This window comes from Lepus europaeus, chromosome 5 (assembly GCF_033115175.1).
Source record: "Lepus europaeus isolate LE1 chromosome 5, mLepTim1.pri, whole genome shotgun sequence".
Classification (NCBI taxonomy): Eukaryota; Metazoa; Chordata; class Mammalia; order Lagomorpha; family Leporidae; genus Lepus; species Lepus europaeus.
Genome location: NC_084831.1, coordinates 35,327,889 through 35,348,970, shown reverse-complemented (window position 1 = coordinate 35,348,970; position 21,082 = coordinate 35,327,889). Strand labels below are relative to the sequence as shown.

Genomic DNA, 21,082 nt, shown 5'->3' with positions numbered 1-21,082 from the left:
ATTAAATTCAAGTTCCAACTTACTTGCAGATGGTATTCTCCAAAGCAATCACATCAATAATGCATATTTTATAATCTCTCTGGTTATAGTCTTTTATAAATATGGGCAATAACACAAAGGGAGTTGCTATAATTGATAAATGCAGTAGCATTAATTTTTAAAGGTCCCACAACACAAAAAAATTAATTCCAGGAAAGATCTACTTTAATGTATTAATGAAAAGTGAATAAAATTTAAAATTAATAAATTAAAATGTGGAAAGCTAGGGTGGGTGTTTCCCCCAGCCCATTCCAGAGCGCCTGGGTTTGAGTTCCAGCTCGCTTTCTATTCCAACTTCCTGCCAACGTGGATGCTGGGAGGCAGCAGATGATGTCTGAGTACTTGGGTCCCTGCCATCCACGTCAGAGACCTGGACTGAGTCCTGGGTTCCTGGCTTCAGCCTGGCCCAACCCCGGATGCTGCAGGCATTTGAGGACTGAAACAACAGAAAAAGATTTCTGTCTGTCACTGACATACTCCCTTGTCTCTCTGAGTTTCAAGAAAATATAATAAATTTTTTAAAAGACTTCTAGCCTCTTTGCCACTACTATGTAGGAATTTCAATAGGTAATCTGAGTAAATTATTAATGTTATAAAAGTTCGGGGAAATAACGCTAATGACAGTTGTTCTTCAAACTTGGGAATGCCCTCTACACTCCCAAGATGAGAGGCATCTACTTTACATTATGGAGCCTCTCTGAAGCTGCAGCTCCACGTCTATAAAATGAAGACTATAATAACCAATAAAAGCTATGAGGGTCAAATGTGATTATAAAGTTCCTGTTACAGGACAGACATACAGCGACACTGAATGAAGTGCCATTCTCACTTAGCAGCAGCAGCACCATCTAGAAGTTGCACAGCCTAAATTCCACCAACATCGCGGTCACCTGGCTGGGAAGCTCCTTAGCTTGGCTGCTCGGGAACTGAAGGCGCCCCCTCTGACCTGGGGAGCCATCCAGGGACAGCCTATCACCCCGTCCTCTGCTATTACGGCACAGAAATAATACACTGCCACTGCGGTGAAGTGATCTACAGAACCTATTCAAAGTCAAATTTCAAAAAAGCCTCCAGAGTCAGAAAAATGAGAAAGCTGTAAATACTGAATAGCCAATTAACAACAGATAAAAAGTAATAACCCACTAACACCTACAGCACCTCACCACCTCTAAACCTGATAAGCCTGGGGCAGGTGTTTGGCCTAGTGGTTAAGATGCTCACAGCAGGATCAGAGCACCTGGATTCAGGTCCTAGCTCTTGCCTCACTCCAGCTTGCCGCTGCGGTGCACTCTGGCTCAAGGACATGGGTCTCTGCCACCCACAGTGCAGACCTGAATAGGGTTTCTGACGCCCAGGCCCACCCATTATAGGCATTTGAGGAATGAGCTAGGGGACAGAAGCGCTCTGTCTTGGTCTAATTAAGTAATTAAACTGTCTTCTTTGGAGGACTTTCTTTCCCTTCCCCTTACTTTCCTTTTTCTTCTTCTAGCCCTCCTGACCCCTTCCACTTCTTCTCTAAGCCCCTTTTCTCTTTCTTTTTATCAGGCAGAATAAAGAATTTAATCCTACTTGTTATACTTTTCAATAAAATAAGCAACATAAACTTCTTGTTTTGTTTAAAGATTTATTTATCTATGTGAAAGGCAGAGCTGGGGAGGGGAGGGGAAAGAGAGATCTTCCATCTGCTGGGTCACTCCCCAACTAGAAACCAGTAGTCAGGTCTGGGTCAGGCTGAAGCCAGGAGCCAGGAACTCCATCCTGGTCTCCCACACGGATGGCAGGGGCCCAAGTACTTGGGCCATCTCCCATTGCCTTCCCAGGAGCATTAGCAGAAGGCTGGGTGGGAAACACAGCAACCAAGATTCAAACCAGTACTCCAACATGGGATGCTGGTGTCGTGAGCAGCAAGTTAACCCACTGCACCACAATGCCAGCCCTGAAGACAGGTGTCAAAGACAGAAAATAAGAATTCAATTCATGAACTGACGTAGCTGTGAAACCTCAGTAAGTTATACTAAGTGCTACAGTTTGCTCAACTGGAAAATGGGGATAATTAAGACATCTTCATGGAACTGAAGTATGAATTAAATTAAATGAAAGCCGCAAATTATCTACCCTCACACCTAAGACACAATGAGTCGTTCATAAAGTCCATTCCCTTTTTCCTTTGAGAATATCATCTGATCTTTGGTTATGCCTTCTACAGGTCAGTAACTCCTAAAAGAGGAAAACCCCATTCCTTGCCCACATTTCCATCTATATTACGGGTAAGAGGAGTCCACATTATGAACACAGACAATGACTCGTACTACAGAATTCTGCACTGATTTCTATCATGGGTACTGTCCTTGGTTTTTAAAATGTCAGTACAGAGAAATTTCAATAAGCCCTTGAAACACTAAGTAATTGCTGATAAACATAAGCTACCCATTTGAGAGTCACACATTCTATAGAAACAATAAAGATACAATGTCATATTTTAAAACTGGTATAAAACTGCCTCAACAGTTTGGGCCAAGCAAATGAACTGTTTCCCAGGAATAGTTCCCATGTTGGGGTCTCAGTGCAACAGGTCAATTGCCAGTTGCCTCTTGCAACTCATTTTAACCTTGATCCTAAGTGCTAACTCTAGTTCCAGGAGAGTTCCCTACTGGTCACCGGTAGATAAGATAAAACCACTTCAAGAAGACAACGTCAGGGCACCCAGGACCTCCTGCACTAAGCTCAGATAACCACTACATAAAACAACCTAGAGGGAAATCACTCGTGGCCAGCGGTGACACAGAAGCTGCAGCCGAGAAGAGAACATGCAGAGGCCGGTGCCCACCAATGGAGCCCAAACACAGGCAGCGTGGGGTGCACAGAAACCAACTCAGACAGAGTGGGGCCGGGTGCAAATCACCACGTACCCCATGAAGGACCAAACACACATGCGGAAGAGAGGGAATATCAGGTAGGGTGAGGAAGCCACGACTCCAGTCAGGTGCAAGCTCAATGCTGAAGCAAAGTTCCTTTAAGAAAAGCCAAACAAAGACAATGAGAAATTGAAAATTCAAGGAAAAAGGTAAAGATGAATGCTTTGAGGGCACAAGAAGACACAGACTTCAACATCAAACCCTAATGGCAATAAATGGCAAATGAGAATGAAAATACACTACAGCAAATCAAAGAACAGAGGTCTTCCAGAGCCGGAAGAATGGGTAAGCTCCAGGTTTCGAACTGAAGAATAGGAGCACATCCTCACTGGGTTCAGGAGAGGAACCCAGTCTCTCCATGGCATGCAGTTTTAAAAATGTACCAAAGTGCTCCGCCTACAGCACCCACGATGGCAGGCGACTCTAAGCCTGTGTCCCAGAAATGCTGTTTGCTCTCACTGCCCATCTCTGAAGGACGTGAGAGCGCTGCAGCCACATGGAAACCCAGAAACAGCCTGCCACAGGCTTTGGCTGGGGTGGCTACAATGACCATACTTACTTGAGTCCTCCCACTGGAAGAAGTGCAGCTTCCATGCAGAGTAATACAAAAATCCCAGCACAAGGAAGAGGCAGAGGGCTAGCAGCAGGTTGCGCACAAACACCAAGAGTCCCATCTTCACATGATTTACGATTTCCTACATGACCTAAAAAAAAAAAAAGAAAGAAAGAAAAAAAAGAAAACACAGGTCTTAAAAGATAAAGCAAACAGCTTAAAATAAAGATCGATCGAGGAAACATCCCAAATGCAAAACAATCTAGAGGCTCCACTAAATCCACACCATGGCGTCATGCACATGCAAGCTGCTCATCTCTGTCTCAGGGAGCAACTTCGTTATCACCCAGCACCTAACCCAGAAATCAGCAGTGGTCCTAGGGCCCCCACCCATCCCCAGCATCCACTCAGTGTCCCAGTTCTAGCCATCCTGATGTCCCAAATAAATCTCAGCTCAAGCCCCTTCCCACCACTACTGCCCTAGCCCGTGCCACCACTGCATTCCCACAAAGCAGCTGCCCTGCCTTGAAACTGAGCAACAATTTGCAGACCCATTTCTACATGGCACAAGGAGTAATCTCCCAACAGTACACCACCCAAAAATGCTGCTTCCTGCTCAGCCCCCTCATTCGTTCCCTGCTCTGTTGCTGTAGCACAGTACAAGAAACCCAGTCATCTAGAATAACATAAATGTATTGTTTCAGGGTTCTGAAGGACAAAGTCAGGGTGCATGCCGCTCAGCTGGGTCCTTTGTGTGGACTCACAGGGGTGGGCGACATCTGGCAGTGCCAAGGCAACTGCAGGTGGGACTTGGAATTTAAGACATCTGTAGCAGGCTAAGTTTTAAGTGAATGATGTTGTAGGCCTCCATGCGGTAGAGAAAAGGCTCCGAGTCCACAAGACCAAACCAAGCCTTTCTGGAGGCTCTGAAGGGGAATCCACACCCAACCCCAGCTGCCGGCAGAGCTCAGCCTGACCTGCCATTTCCTTGCTGGCTGCCAGCGGCCAGCCTTTGTTTCTGTGGCCCTTCCCAGGGCTCCCATGTGGTCCCCATGTGCCATGGCAGGTTGAGTCTCTTTGACTCTGAATCTTTCCACCTGCCCCTTCTACTGTTTCACTTTTCCTTGAAGCTGGGAAAACTTCTTTGCTTTTCAGGCTCATGTGAGTCTACTGAGTCCACCTGAATAATTCATGACTCGCTCCTTATTTTAAGGCCCATAACCTTAACTAGGTCCGCAAAGCCCCTTCCATCTCTCAGGTGCGGGGTCAGCACGCGGTTATCTTCCGGAGGCCCTTCTGGCAAACACATCTGTCATTAAATTCTCATTTCCTTTGCATAAACCAATTGCTCCTCAGGGCCTGGAGGCTTCTGACCAAGCCCCTGTTTACCTTCCAATCCATCTCCTGAAAGGCCCAAATCTCACATGTGCCCTGGACTTTAGTCATTCTTCCTTCTATTCCCCTGATCGCTGCCCTGCTGTTTCTCTCCTCAAGGCCTGTCTGGAATACAATTTCCACACACCCTGATAGTGCACCTGCTGTGCCACCCTTTGAGAATCACCATAAAAATAACACTAGCCAAGACGACCTGCCTAGATCAGCTCAAGTCAGGTATCTTAGTCACAACATAAGAGAAAGAAGTGTAAATATTAATAGTGGAATGGCTTTTAAAAGAAGTTATAATTTGCAGGTTATATAATTATTCACCTAGAAAAGCCAAGAGAGTCAACTGGAAAACTACTTGGGGGTGGCATCTGGCCCAGTGGTGAAGCCACCGCTAGGGACACCTGCATCCCATACTGGAGCGCCTGGGATCAAGTCCCCCAGCACTGCTTGCAAGTCCAGCTTCCTGCTAACACGCACGCTGGGAGGCAGTAATTATGCTCAAAGAGCTGAGTACCTGCCACAAACACAGACTCAGATTCAGCTCTGGGATTTTGGCTTCAGCCTGGCCCAATGCTGGCAGCTGTAGGCAAATGGGGACTGAACCAGCAGATGGAGGATCTGTTAGCCTGTCTCTGTCTCTGCATTTCCAATAAAAAATAGAAACAAAGAAATACAAATTCCAAAATACAACAGGAAGCTTAATAAAGTGCATGATTACAAGACTAATTTATAAATACCAACAGTTCTTAAAAACAACACCAGCAATATCCAGCTGGAAAATGCAGCTTTTTTTTTTTTAAGATTTATTTATTTATTTGAAAGTCAGAGTTACACACACACAGAGAAGGAGAGGCAGAGAGAGGTCCTACATCCACTGGTTCACTCCCCAACTGGCCACAATGGCCGGAGCTGTGCCAATCCGAAGCCAGGAGTCAGGAGCTTCCTCCGGGTCTCCCACGTGGGTGCAGGGGCCCAAGGACTTGGACCATCCTCCACTGCTTTCCCAGGCCATAGCAGAGCTGGATTGGAAGAGGAGCAGCCAGGACTCGAACCAGCGCCCATATGGGATGCTGGCACTGCAGGCGGTGGCTCTACCCGCTATGCCACAGCACCAGCCCCAAATGTACCATTTTTCATGGTAACAAAATCTAAAAATAAACTTAGGAAGATATGGGTAAGACGTTCATCAAAGGACTTTAAAAAAAAAATCTAAGTTAATATGTGACATAATAGGGGTTTTTAAAATTTATTTGAGACAGAGAACATGCAAGCTCTCTCATCTGTTGGTTCCCTCCCCAAATGCCTACAACTAGGACTGGGCCAAGGTCAGAGCCTGAAGATGGGAACAAAATCTACATCTTCCCACAAGAGTGGCAGAAAACCAACTGCTTGAGCCACTACCTGCTGCCTCCCAGGGTGCACATTAGTAGGACGCTGGAATCAGGAGCTAGAGCAGAGAATGGAAGCCAGGCACTCTGTTATGGGATGCGGGCAGCTCAACCACCAGGATACATGTCTGTCCCTATAACAGGTTTCTAAGTGAGAAGACTGAGTATTGGAAATATGTCAGTTCTCTGTAAATTCAGCTGAAGCCAAGTCCAAACCCAGAATTTTTTCTGAGCTTAGATCTAAAGATAATATGAAGTTCATGCCAAAGAAGAGCCAAATAAATAAATAAAAAAGATGATAATTTGCCTTACCAGGTAGCAGAAAACCAATTTAAAGTCATAATTACTAAAATGGATGGATCCTGCCATGGGAAAAAACTGAACAGATCAATGGAACAGAACAGAATCTAAAAATGAACTCCCTCAGGTAGACACAGATAGATATATAGATAGATATACAGAGAGGGGCCAGGGCCATAGCGCAGTAGGTTAATCTTCCACCTGTGGCGCCGGCATCCCATACATGCGCCGATTTGAGTTTCGAGTCCCGGCTGCTCCACTTCCGATCCAGCTCTCTGCTGTGGCCTGGGAAAGCAGTAGAAGATGGCCCAAGTGCTTGGGCCCCTGCACCTATGTGGGAGATCGGGTAGCAGCACCTGGCTCCTGGCTTCAGATCAGAGCAGCTCTGGCCGTTGCAGCCATTTGGGGAGTGAGCCAGAGGAAGGAAAACCTTTCTCTGTCTCTCCCTCTGTCTGTAACTCTACCTCTGAAACAAATAAATAAATGAATCCTAAAAAAAATATATACGGAAAGAAGCACACATATATGAACAGGTCTACTTTCTCCATATATGCAAGAAGTTACTCTAAGGCAAGCATACGAGAAAGAAAAGGCCTGAGACAGATGTCATGGTGCAGCAGTTAAGACACTGCTTAGGGGGCCAGTGCTTAGTCCTAGTAGATCAGGCCTCTACTTGCGGCACTGGCATCCCATATGGGCACCAGTTCAAGTCCCGGCTGCTCCACTTCCAATCCAGCTCCCTGTTGATGGCCTGGGAAAGCAGCACCAGATGTCCCAAGTGCTTGGGCCCCAGACCTGGAAGAAGCTCCAGGCTTCCGATCGGCCCAGCAGACAGTCTGGAGGCAGGAGAACATGATGCACCAATCGGAGAGAACAGGGCAAATCTGCGTATGCAGGCACAGGACAATGTTCAGAAACTACTGTCAAGTAAACAAATCTCATAGAATGGTATGGTCTCAGCCGGCGCTGTAGCGCAGTGGGTTAAAGCCCCAGCCTGCAGTGCCGGCATCCCATCCAGCTCCCTGCTAATGTGCCTGGGAAAGCAGCAGAGGATGGCTTAAGTCCTTGGGCCCCTGCACGCATGAGAGACCTGGAAGAAGCTCCTGGCTCCTGGCTTTGGATGGGCTCAGCTCTGGCCATTGCGATCATTTGGGGAGTGAGCCACCAGATGAAAGACCTCTCTCTGTGTGTCTCTACCTCTTTGTGTAACTCTGTCTTTCAAATAAATAAATCTTTTAAAAAAAAATAGTATGGCCCTACAAGGACAATAGTGACACAAACATTAAGTATTAAGGGGGCCGGCGCTGTGGCGTAGCAGGTAAAGCCACTGCCTGCAGTGCCGGCATCCCATATGGGCACTGGTTTGAGTCCCAGCTGCTCCACTTCTGATCCAGCTCTCTGCTATGGCCTGGGAAGGCAGCAGAGTATGGCCTAGGTCCTTGGCCCCTGCACCCATGTGGAAGACCCAGAGGAAGCTCCTAGCTCCTGGCTTCGGATCTGGGCAACTCCAGCTGTTGTGGCCAATTGGGGAGTGAACCAGCAGATGGGAGACCGCTTTCCCTCTTTCTCTCTCTCTCTCTCTCTCTCTGCTTCTCCTTCTCTCTCTCTCTGTAACTCTTTCAAGTAAATAAATAAATCTTTTTTTAAAAAAAAGTATTAAGTACATATCGAACTCTGAAAGGGATCTGGAGAGGGCATTTCTCATAATCCATGTATCTATTCAAATATTTTTATTTTTGTATTTATAAAAGTAAATAGAAACCAGAGCCCTGCATACCTCATCAACCTTCCCACTGAAAACATCTAAAAATGTAAGGTACACACAGCCCACGGATCTAAGGCAGCGGCTCTTGGAAAGCTTTCTCTTTCCTGCGACAGGAGCTGACGTGATGACGCCAGTCCCTTCCTCTGTCCTGAATGCAGACTCTCTGTCTGAAGTGCCACAGCTGTCCGTTTCCACAGCTCGAGGCAGACCCACAGCAGATGCCAAGTCAACGGACTCACCCATTCACCCAGCAACCGTGACAGTGGAGAGGCTGAACTAACCGCCTGTTGATTTCAGTCTTTTCCATTGAGAACGACCTTCAGAGGCAGCACTTCGCTAAGATGCCAGTTGGGGGCCGGTGTTGAGGCGCAGTAGGTTAAGCCTCCACCCGTGACACCAGCATCCCATGTAAATGCTGCTTTGTGTCCCGGCTGCTCCTCTTCTTTTGGCAAAGGAAAGCAGTGGAAAACGGCTCGAGTACTTGGGCCCCTGCACCTGCTTGGGAGACCGCGAAGAAGCTCCTGGATCCTGGTTTCGGATCAGCCCAGCTCTAGCCATTGAGGCCATTTGGGCAGTGAACCAGTGGATAAAAGACCTCTCTCTCTGTCTCTATCTCTTTCTGTGCATAACTCTACCTCTCAAATAAATAAACAAATCTTAAAATGAAAAAAATTCAGTTGGGATGCCTGCATCCCATACTAAAGTGCCTAGGTTTGTGTCCTAGCTCTGCTCCTAATTCCAGCTTCCTGCTAATGCATCCGGGCAGAAGCAAGTGACAGCTCCCATACTTGGGTCCCTGCCACCCACATAGGAAACCTAGATTGAGTTCCTGGGCCTCAGAACTATCTGGCCCAGTCCTAGCCATTGTGCATAACTGGAGAGTAACCCAGCAGATGTGAGATTTCTCCCTCTCCCTGCTTTCCTGTCTCCCTCTCAAATAAATAAAAGTAAATAGTAATTTAAACAAGAAAAATAACCTTCAACAAAGAGTGTGGAACAAACATCCCAAAGAAGAAACTGGTTTTCAAAAGTAAATGACATGCGGCCAGCACTGTGGCGTAGCAGGTAAAGCCAATGCCTGTAGTGCCAGAATCCCATATGGGCTCCAGTTCAAGTCCCAGCTGCTTCTCTTCCCATCAAGCTCTCTGCTATGGCCTGGGAAAACAGTAGAAGATTGCCCAAGTGCTTGGGCCCCTGCACTCACATGGGAGACCTGGAGGAAGCTCCTGGCTCCTGGCTTCAGCCTGGCCATTGAGGCCATTTGGGAGTAAACCAGCAAATAGAAAATCTCTTTCTCTATAACTTTGACTTTAAAGTCATTTGAAACTCTGCTAGGACAGAAGTTTGACAGCACATCCCAGGGTGCAGCAGTGGAGAAAAGCCCAGGTTCCTGGTGGTGGAAGGGGCATGCCAATATGCAACAAAACTGCACGTGCTTCTCACCCTCCCCCCCAGTAAACCCACTTCCAAGAAACTACCCCAAAGATAGGCTGAGGAAATATGAACAGTCTATGCACACAGCCATCTGTGACCCAAAAGGCTAAGAATGAACATTCCAAGTGTCTTTCCGTAGAGTCAACTAAACCCCGGGGGCACCCACAAACGAAGCACTGTGCACCCATGGAAAGAAGGCACGAGTTCCCATTCTCACCTTTTTACCTTATGAATACTCCAAACCCACCAGGCATCAGGAGCTGTGCAAGGCAGGCACACAGCCTGGGGTGAACGGGCAGGGAGGGGTCTGGGGGCTGGAGGGCGTGGCAACAGGGGAAACCCAGAGGCTAATGGGAGCCAGGTTTCTCAGTGACGGAGAAGGGAGTTACATATATGGGAAGGGAAAAGCTAGAATTAGTCTTTTAGTTTCTGTTGGAGTTGGAGGGATCAGTGCGTGCTGATGTAGATATGGATGGAGTGCTTTTGTGTGCACAGGTCCCCTAGCTTTCGTGTAAGCACACACACAGATTCTCTAGCTGTTGTGTGCATACACACACACTCCCTATCTGTCATGTACACACACAATCTCTAGCTTTCATGTGCATGCACACACATACTCCATAGCTTTCATGTGTATACACACACACACACACTCCCTAGCTTATCCACTGACAGGGCCTGGCAGCAGTCCCATCCCAAGAGGTATGAGCACATCTAGCACTTGGGTCTTGGTCTGTAAATTCCACTCTCCGCTGACAAGGGAAGCAAGGATCCCCGGGAGAATGGCTGACTCTGGGACCCAAACATAGAAGGCACAAGTCAAGCTGGACCATCCTGTGGTGCCTGAAAGAGGAAAATGCCAGAGAGGGGGCAAGTCCAAAGGAAAAAGCAGCCAGCTGGCGGGCTCCTACTGGCAGATCTGGGGTGAGTTAGCACCAAGATGAAGACTGGTAATAACAGGTTATTATACACCAAATGAGAATCTAACGGAGGAGGAGAAGAGAAAGACTTCAGAGCAGCATGCCAACTGATGACTGTGGAAGGAATAATGCTGCTTGGCCACCACTACAGTAATAATTCACTAAGAAACATCAAAGGATGCTAAAACTCATGGGTGAAAGTTGGACAAGAAATAGGCTATTGCACGGTTTTAAAGTATCTTCTCACAAAATACTCATTCACTATACAGGGAAAACAGCAACTCTACAATGCAGACCTGGAAGATATACCACAAGTCAGCTAGATGTATGAGGGTTCTTTGTAATACTTCTGCAACTTTTATGTAAGGCTGGAATTATTCTAAGATGGAAAGTTTAAAAGAAAAAGAACTCGGCCAGCGCCGCGGCTCACTAGGCTAATCCTCCGCCTTGCAGCGCCGGCACACCGGGTTCTAGTCCCGGTCGGGGCACCGATCCTGTCCCGGTTGCCCCTCTTCCAGGCCAGCTCTCTGCTGTGGCCAGGGAGTGCAGTGGAGGATGGCCCAAGTGCTTGGGCCCTGCACCCCATGGGAGACCAGGAGAAGCACCTGGCTCCTGCCATCGGATCAGCGCGGTGTGCCGGCTGCAGCGCGCCTACCGCAGCAGCCATTGGAGGGTGACCCAACGGCAAAAGGAAGACCTCTCTCTCTGTCTCTCTCTCTCACTGTCCACTCTGCCTGTCAAAAAAAAAAAAAAAAAAGAAAAGAAAAGAAAAAGAACTCTTAAGTGTTCAAAAAGAAAATTCAAGTGAACATCCAAATGAGTTTCTATAGTTTTCATAAAATATCTATGAAAAAATTTTAGTGATGTGGAGATATGCTTGTAATATACTATTGAGTGAAAAAATAAGATATGAGTATCATACAATAGGATATGAAAAAGAGAAAGACTAGAATGAAACACACAGAAAAATGCTCACGGTAGATGCCTTCAGGGAACTCTGGCTGTGGGAGTGTGCACGGTGCCCTGGGTCAGAACAGCTCAGGCAGAAGAGAGCTGCAGATGCTGCCAGTGAGCCAGGTCCAGGGCACACACTCCTCACACACTCACCACCTAGCCTCGGAGAATGAGATGCCTCCTTTCCATCCAAAGCTAACGCCACAAACCCCAGGCACCTACAAGGCTCAGAGCACAGGTACCCTGACAGCGACACTGCCCCACGATTCTGGTTGACTTCCCCTTCCCCTTCATGCTTCAACTCGCCATGATCCTGCCTGGCTCCTCACCCCACCTGTCACTCAGTAAGTTTACCACTGACCTCTAAATTGCCAAACCCACTGCACACTCTACTGTCCTCATGACTGGGCCTCTGCCCAGCACCTAGAACTGCAAGAGGTGACAGAGTGGTCCTCAAGCCTTCCTCCAGCTCCACTGCCTTGCTACCACTGACTCATCTTTAGAACTCTGTTCAAGTCTTGCCTCCTTCCGGAAGCTTCCTGAATCACAGCCTACCGGCTGTGCTCCAGTAACATCCCATGCTATCCTCTACTGGAGCATTTAGAAAAAGTCATCTCTTTTTCTGTTTCTGCGGGGAATAAGTATATAATTTGTAAACAGGAAATCTAATTTGGATCTGTAAGTCACCAGCATTTAGCAACATAATACTTCATTCATAGTAATACCCAAGAAGTAAATGTTTAAGGATAAATAAATTAGCTTTTTTCTAATGACATGCCCCAACTCTAGGCTCAACTAATAACATGTGGACACATTCCAAAAAGTAATACAAACTAGAGGTATAACTTGTATGCACATATACACAGTGCAATATATGAAAAGACCATATATATAATACACACTTCATGGAAATGTATATTATGAAAAAACTATACATAGATTTCAAAGACCTTTTATACCAAAACAAACATCTTCCAATTCCATTTTTCATAAACTTTCTGAATACTGTATAAATACACAGCAATTTTAAATGTAGAAAAGCTCAGAGCACTGTCTTAAGCTTCTTTAAAAATATTATTTACTTATTTGAAAGACACAGGGACAGAGAGAAACACAGAAATAGCTTCCATCTACTAATTCACTCCCCAAACGCCCACAACAGCCAGGGCTGGACCAGGCCAAAGTCAGGAGCCTGGAACTCAATCTGGATCTCCCACGTGGGTGGCAGGGACCCAGTACTTGGACCAGTACTTGCTTTGCCACCTCCCAGCGTGCCCATTAGCAGGAAGCTGGAATTGGAAGCAGACCTGGGAATCAAATCCAGGCGCTCCAATACAGGAAGCAGGTGCCCTAAGCGGTGCTTTAACCCCAGGCTCTCTTTCATTCTCCTTCTGCACATGCCCCCAAGGCAGTGTCATCCACCTCCGTGACTTCATTTACCTCTGGAGGGGGACTGCCTCAAACTATATCCATTCACCTTGCTATCCATTCTGAGCTTCCCGTGTGTGCACACGACTCCTAACGCCAACTCCTCGCCTCCATGTTTTTACAGATACCTCTGACTTCCCAATAAATCCCCTCTCCTCCGAGACTAGTCTCAATCAAAGGCAGCACCTGCACAGGTGCTCCTGTCAGAACCTGGGAACCACCTGACCCTGCCCTCCTCCTCCTCACTCTCACCCTCCACATCTGATCCAGCAATCAAACCCCACGAATTTCACCTCTTGCTTCCTGAACCCCTCACTCTTCACCACCACCATCCTACAACAAGCAGCATCCTCACAAGTCCCCACCCATGCCTGCGTCTGTCCAGTTCATTCTCCACGCAGCGGCCAGTACGCTGTGATGACTTCACTTCCAGGCTTCAACTCTGAAAACCTCCCATTCTCCTCAGGACGGAGACCCAAATCCCTAACCAGGCCTGGCAGAATCTGCACCCCACAGGGCCCTCGCCGCCTTCTCCTCCCACACCCCTGCCACCTGTGACCGCCTCACCGCCTACGAGCCTGCAGCATCAACTTCTCCAAGTGTTCCGAACTCACCATGCCCTCTGAGTGCACATCACCCACCCCACTCCTCTGTTACGGCTCAAAGTTTAGTCCTCAGGGAGGTGCCATCTCCCCAACACACACTCCTACACACCTGCCTGTCCCAAGTCCACTACACATTGCACATATAATTTCTGAAGTGCTCATGTTTACAACCATTTCACATTTACCTTCTGGCTAATCCAGGCAGGGAAAGTGTCTGTTTTGCTCATCACTGCATCCCTGGTGGGTGCTCAAAGACGATCTGCTCACCAACCAGCAATTCAGGCAGCTACCGCACGCTTAGAAGAGGCTCAGGCGGTACAGAAAGCTAGATTTTATCTTAATGAGCCATAAAAAGAAAACTCTGTAAAAATCTGAATTCACTGAAGCAAACTCTTGCCATCCTAAAGCACCCTACCATATGGCCACTCTGAACGTATACCTGGTAACAATTTTGGCGTTAGTCTAAAACGCCAAAAGTTTGTTGATCTTCAAATGTCTGCCATAACGGATATGAGCTCAATTATGACAAAATCATGCAGAGTGAAAAAAAGTATTTCTGGAGCTTGTCTCCTACAGATCTCTGAGGTGAGCTAATCAGACGTTCTATTTAACACCCAGCTTCCCAAGCAGGTCACTGCTAAGTTCAGTAATTTCTTAAATAAAATATTTATTTATTTATTTATTTAGGAGAGAGACACTGAGACACAAAGAAACAGAGGGGCTCACCTGCTGGGTCACTCCCCAAATGCCCTCAATGTCCAGGGCTGGGCCAGGCCAAAGCCAGGAGCCCAGAACTCAATCCAGGCCTCCCATCTGGGTGGCAGGAACCCAACTAGTTGAGCCATTACCTGTCTCCTCCCAGGGTGCACATTAGCAGGGAGCTGGAGTGCAGAGCAGAGCCAGGACTTGAACCCTGACATGGGATGCAGGAGTCCCAAAAACCTGCCCCTCAACAAGGTTTTGAGAATGATTTTCCCAAGTGCTTCCCTGCTACTACTTTATTAATGACCAAGCAGCTTTAGGCAGTTAATTAATATGTAATCAATGAAATTATGTAATTCAAAGAATTGTGCATTTTCTAATTACCAGTCCCTGGGGGAGAGATGTGGCACAGCAGCTAAGTCACCGCTTGGGACTCCTGCATCCCGTATCAGACTGCCTGTTTCTCAGCCACTCAGCTTCCCACCCGCCTCTGCCCCTTCCAGCTTCCTGCTAGGACACAGCCTGGGAGGCAGCAGGTGACGCTCCACTAACTGGACCCCTGCCACCCACATGGGAAACCCAGACTGAGTTCCTGGCTCTTGGCTTCAGCCTAACTCAGCCCTGGATATTGCAGACATTTAGGGTAGTGAACCAGCAAACGGGAAATGTCTCTGTCTGCCAAGTGGAGTGAAAAAGAAAATCAATGTTAAAAAGAAAAATAAAAACTGTAAGATTTTTCAAAAATCATTACAAGCCCCTGTAAGGGAAAAAATAATTTAGAAAGGAAACTGAGGCACACAGAGGTTAAAGTAGTTTGTCCAAGGTCATGATTACAGGAAGCGGCGGAGCCAGGACTCAAACCAGAAGACCTGCCTTCAATCATACTGCTTCTCAGACTAATGAGAAAAGTTACATCAGAATAATAATTATTAGGAACCCAGAATAATTAAATAAAAGTAATTAAAATAAGTAATTTCATGCAAGACCTACACGAAACTACTGAACAAAAGTGGAGGAGAGGAACAGGGAGGGCTGAGGGGCACAGGGAGCAGAGACGGGAGAGGCCACACCATGATTCTCCCAGGCCCACCCATGTGGCTCTGTGAAGTCAGGGCCAGGGCAGAGAGAGCAAAGGGAGATCTCTAGGGACAAACAATAAAACCAACAATACTACACAAAATCAGCACTCAGAAAAAGTGAGCAAAGGAAAACAACACCATCACAGAAAGGCAGGAAGCAAACAAAGTAGACCCCACTGGAAAAAAGGACTCAGTAGGAGTCCTGGAGGCCAAGACTGAAGGGGAGAGAATGAGCAAGAGACAATGTGAAACAATAAAAGGTTTAAAAACATTTGCAAAAGAAACTCAATCTATGAAACAAAATCATGTAGCAGCGGGGCTGGAGGGCGGTCCTGTTTGTTACTACACTGGTCAGGCGGCCCCATGTTGGAGTTCAAGTCCCAGCTCCACTTTGGATTCCAGCTGCCTGCTGATGCACACCTCGGGAGGCCACTCTGGACGGCTCAAGTTGCTGGGTTCCTGACACCTGTGAGGAAGACTTGGATCAAGCTCCCAGATTTCCTGGCGCCTGGCTTTGGCCTGGCCCAGCCTGGCTGCTGCAGCCATTTAGGGAGTGAGCCAGCAGATGGCAGCTTCTTGTTGTCTCTCTGGCTCTCAAATAAGTACATAAATAAACAAATAAAAATATGTAGCAATGAAAGTCATAAGAGATCCAGCATAAGCAAAACTTGTGTATGGAAAAGAGAGCCAAGCAAATGGAACAGAAAAATATGCACAAGTGGCCCATTAGAGAGCTGGGTTGAGTGGAAGTTGGTACAAAGACAGTTTCCTGGCTTTGGTGAACCACACTGGCCAAGGTGGCAAGGACAACCTGAGATCTCCACAGGGAATTAAAAGGCTCAGGGTGTGCTGAGGTCCTGACTGCCCACTGTGCCACTCTTAGCTCCCAGTTAATTTTTTTTTAAGATTTTATTATTTGAAAGGCAGAATTACAGAGAGAAAAGCACGCGCGCGCGTACACACACGCACACACACGGGGGTGGGGGGTAGGAGGGAAAAAGAGAGAGAGAGAGAACTGGTTCACTCCTCAAATGACTGCAACAGCCAGGGCTGGGCCAGGCTGAAGACAGGAGCCAGGAGCTTCATCCAGGTCTCCCACATTTGTGTTGGGACCAAGCACCTGGGCCATTCTCTGCTGCTTTCCCAGGTGCATTAGCAAGGAGCAGCCAGGACTCGAATCAGCATCCATATTTAATTCTGGCATCTCAGGCAACAATAGTACCTGCTACACCACAGCACCAGCCCCCGCCCCCCTTCATCTTTTTTGCCTACTCTGCAAAAATGGATCTGGACCCCTGAACGCATACTTCTTTTGCCAGGCGACCTGATGGTAAGCCTTGTCAGTAGAGGGCAGTAGAGAGCTACTGCAGGTGGAAAACGGTTTGGGGGCCCTGTGCCAGTGTGCTGGGCTTGGCAGCTGCACACAGCACCAGGCTTTTCCAGCACCTAGCAGTCAGCACCTTTCCTGAGCACCTCCCTGGGCCGCTCTGTAGCACAGGGCCTCTGGTGAGGCTCCTCCCTGGAAGCAGCTTCCGTGCACCCCAAGGGACAGATTTCCAGTAAGTTCTGCAAAGTAGCATCAGTCACTTCTGTGCCATGCTGTGAGCCACTGCACTGGGGTGTGGACCTCGGTCCAGGCTGGGGACAAGGGGGCATCCTTGGCCACTGCTCTATCTCATTCCTGACGTAGCAGCTGCTCCTTGTATCTGCCATTTCTATATTCTTCAGAGCCCTCTTTTTTTTTTTTTTTTTAAGATTTATTTATTTATTTGAAAGTCAGAGTTACACAGAGAGAAGGAGAGGCAGAGAGAGAGAGAGAGAGGGCTTCCATCCGCTGATTCACTACCCAGTTGGCCACAATGGCCAGAGCTGCGCCTATCCAAAGCCAGGAACCAGGAGCTTCGTCCAGGTCTCCCACATAGGTGCAGGGGCCCAAGGACTTGGGCTATCTTCTACTGCTTTCCCAGGCCACAGTAGAGAGCTGAATCGGGAGTGGAGCAGCCAGGACTTGAACCGGCGCCCATATGGGATGCTGGCACTACAAGCGGCAGCCTTACCCACTACACCACAGCGCCAGCCCCTAGCGCCCTCTTTTTAATAGTTTTCTTCTCCACCCAAAGACACAGGGACAGATAGCAACAGAGAGCTCCCACCCACTGGTTTACTCCCCAAATGCCCACAAAGACCAGGGCTGGACCAGGTCAAAGTGGGGACTGGGAACTCAATCCAGGGCTCCCACCTGACTGGCAGAAACCTGGTTACTTGAGTCATTACTGCTGTACTTGAGGGTCTACACTGGCAGGAAGCTGGAGTCAGGAGTGAAGCTAGGAATGGAACCCAGATACCCTGATAGAGGATGCTGACAACTTTTTTTTTTTTCTTTTTTTCTTTTTTTTTTTTTGACAGGCAGAGTGGACAGTGAGAGAGAGAGACAGAGAGAAAGGTCTTCCTTTGCCGTTGGTTCACCCTCCAATGGCCACCGCGGCCGGCGCTGATCTGAAGCCAGGAACCAAGTGCTTCTCCTGGTCTCCCATGGGGTGCAGGGCCCAAACACTTTTAATATTTATCTTTTAATATTTATTTATATGTTTTTAAAGACTTGTTTGAAAGGGGGGAGGAAGAGAAGGAGGGGGAGAGGGGAGAGGGGGAGGGAGAGAGAGATCTTCCAATTATTGGTTCACTCCTCAGATGGCTACAACACCTGGGGCTGGACCAGGTCAAAGCCAGGAGCTTTCTGTGTCTCCCACATGGGTGGCAGGGGCCCAAATACTTGGGCCATCTTCAGTTGCTTTTCCAGGCCATTAGCAGGGAGCTGGATCAGAAGTGGAACAGGCAGCACATGAACCAGTGTGGAATGCCACAACACCAGTCTCTTATGTACTTATTTGAAAGGCAGAGTGGGGGGGGGGGGCAAGAATCTTCCATCCACTGGTACACCCCCCAAATGGCAGCAATGGCTAGGGTGGGGATGGAACTCCACCCAGACCTCCCACCTGGGCGGCAGGGGCCCAAGCACCTGGGCCAGCTTCCACTGCTTTCCCAGGCACATTAGCAGGGAGCTGGATCAGGAGTGAAGCAGCCAGGACTCAAACTGGTACTCATATGGATGTTGACTTTGCAGGCAGCAGCCCACCCACTGTGCCACAACACCGGCCCAAGGCTGCTAGCATCTTATCCAGTGTCTTAACCACTAGCCAGTGCCTGCCCCTTTAACAGTTTCATCTTCACCCATCCAAAGCATACAGTTCAATTTTTAGTACATTCAAAAGTTCAGATTTGGGGCCAGCACTGTGGCAAAGTAGGTTAAGCTTCCACCTGCAGTGCCAGTATCCCATATGGGCACCAGTTCAAGTCCCAGCTGCTCCACTTCCCATACAGCTCCCTGCTAATGCCCTGGGAAAGTAGTGGAAGATGGCCTAAGTACCTGAGTCCCTGCACCCACGTGGGAGACCCAGAAGCAGCTCCTGGCTCTGGATCGGCCCAACTTCAACCATTGCAGCCATTTGGATAGTGAACCAGCAGATGGAAGATTTCTCTCTCTCTCTCTCTCTCTCTCTCTCTGTTATAGGTAAATAAATCTTTAAAAAAAAAAAAAAGTTCAGAGTTGCGCAAACATCACCACAATTTTAGAATAGTTCCATTACTGCCAGTGCCGCGGCTCAATAGGCTAATCCTCCGCCTTGCGGTGCCGGCACACCGGGTTCTAGTCCTGGTTGGGGCGCCGGATTCTGTCCCAGTTGCCCCTCTTCCAGGCCAGCTCTCTGCTGTGGCCAGGGAGTGCAGTGGAGGATGGCCCAAGTGCTTGGGCCCTGCACCCCATGGGAGACAAGGATAAGCACCTGGCTCCTGCCTTCGGATCAGCGTGGTGCGCCGGCAGCAGCGCGCAGGCCGCAGCGGCCATTGGAGGGTGAACCAACGGCAAAAAGGAAGACCTCTCTCTCTGTCTCTCTCTCTCACTGTCCACTCTGCCTGTCAAAAAAAAAAAAGAATAGTTCCATTACTGTCAGAGAGTCCCCTCTTTTTCCAGCCCTAATCTTCCTGTCTCTAGAGATTTGCCTGTTCTGGACATTTCACATACATGGCCGGCTTTTCAGTCAGCATGATGTTTTCCAGGGACAAGCATGTCACAGCATGTACTGGTACTTCATTGCCTTCTACTGCCAAGGAATAGTCCATAATATGAATGTGCTTACATTTTATTTACCCACTCATCAGTTGATGGACATTTGAGTCATTTCCATTTTCTTGGCTGACAAAGACTGCTATGAACATTCAGGCACAAGTTTCATAAATCTTAACTCTTGTTGGATATACAGCCCCAAGTGGAATGGGGTTTTATATATACACACTTAGGAACGAAACATGCCTGGTCGGATAGTAACCCTAGACACGAATGCCTGCGGAAACCCCCACCAGCAGCCAGCAGCGCAGGGGAAGCCCCACTTTCTGCATTCACACCAACACCTGTCATTGTCTGCCTTTATTCCAAACACCCCAGGGAGTGTTAAGTGGTGGCGGACTGCGGTTTGGGTTTTGATTTGCATTCCCCAGATGGTTCTTGATGCTGGCCATCTTTCCACTGGCTGATTTCTTTCCCTTACCTGCAGGTCCCATGTCATTCCCATTCTGTTACAGCCAGTAATTCTCACCTTATACTTGGTCTGTTCAAGTTACTATGCTTATTTCTTCCTCCTAGCTGTAGCCAGAATCCCAAGAAGTGCGTAGTCAGTGGTTCTGAGAAGAAAATAGGTATCTGCTTGGGCTTTCAGAGTAGGAAACAGATGGATGAAGATGAAAAATACATTGTTGCTGGACGGACAGCCCCAAGCAGCTGACGAAAAGCCAGTAGGGGTGTGACTAGTAACAACTGGAAACACAACTTTCAGCTTTGTATACACGAGGGCATCTGTGCTTTTATGGGAAAAAAAACTTTCTGATAGGAGCTGTTAAGGTTTGGTTTCACTGGTCTTTTTGTTTTGCTTGTTTCCAGATTGTAGACATAGTTTTTTACTTGAAAAGGGTGACTTCTCAGAACGTAACTGGTCCTGGGGAAATTGAACTGCATTTGACAAGATGGCCTTCCAGGTGGGGACTGGAGCTGAAGGTGGGGCTGGGAGATGACAACATGCCCAGAAAGCTGGAGATAAACATGAGCATGACATTGGCAACCCCACCAGTCTGTAAGCAATGACCAGGACTGCATTCCAATGCTAGCCTCACCTGTGTACTGTACAGTGCATAGCAAAAGTATAATAACAAATACGGGAGTGAAAAACAAACTCTAGGAGCTGGCAGAAGAAGATAAGCTGCCACAGATAATGACATCAGCATCCTGTATCAGAGTCCTGGTTCGAGTTCCAGCTGCTGTGTTTCTCATCCAGCTCCCTGCTAATGCACTTGGGAGGGCAGAGAAAGATGGCCCAAGTACTTGGGCCCCTGGCAGCTATAAGGGAAACCTGGATAGAGTTCCAGGCTCCTGGCTTCAGCCAGGCCTGGACCTGGCTGTTGCAGCCAATTGGGAGTGAATCAGCAGACAAAAGATATTCTCTAACTCTGTCTTTCAAATAAATAAAATAAATCTTGTTGTTGGGTTTTTTTTTTTAATTGTCTTTGC

The 21,082-nt window shown here is 47.8% G+C and overlaps 1 protein-coding gene across 5 annotated transcripts in view; it reads right to left on the bottom strand.

Moving 5' to 3' along the window:
- The window catches only part of ST3GAL3 (ST3 beta-galactoside alpha-2,3-sialyltransferase 3), a 233,531-nt gene that overhangs the window by 202,121 nt on the left and 10,328 nt on the right, over positions 1-21,082 (bottom strand). For all 5 annotated transcript variants that reach the window (XR_009865916.1, XM_062191125.1, XM_062191127.1 and 2 more), the window contains exon 2: positions 3,514-3,658. Coding sequence is in view for 4 of the 5 variants with exons in the window: in XM_062191125.1 (XP_062047109.1) it covers positions 3,514-3,628 (115 nt within the window). In the remaining variant the exon portion in view is untranslated. The remainder of the gene's footprint in view (positions 1-3,513; positions 3,659-21,082) is intronic.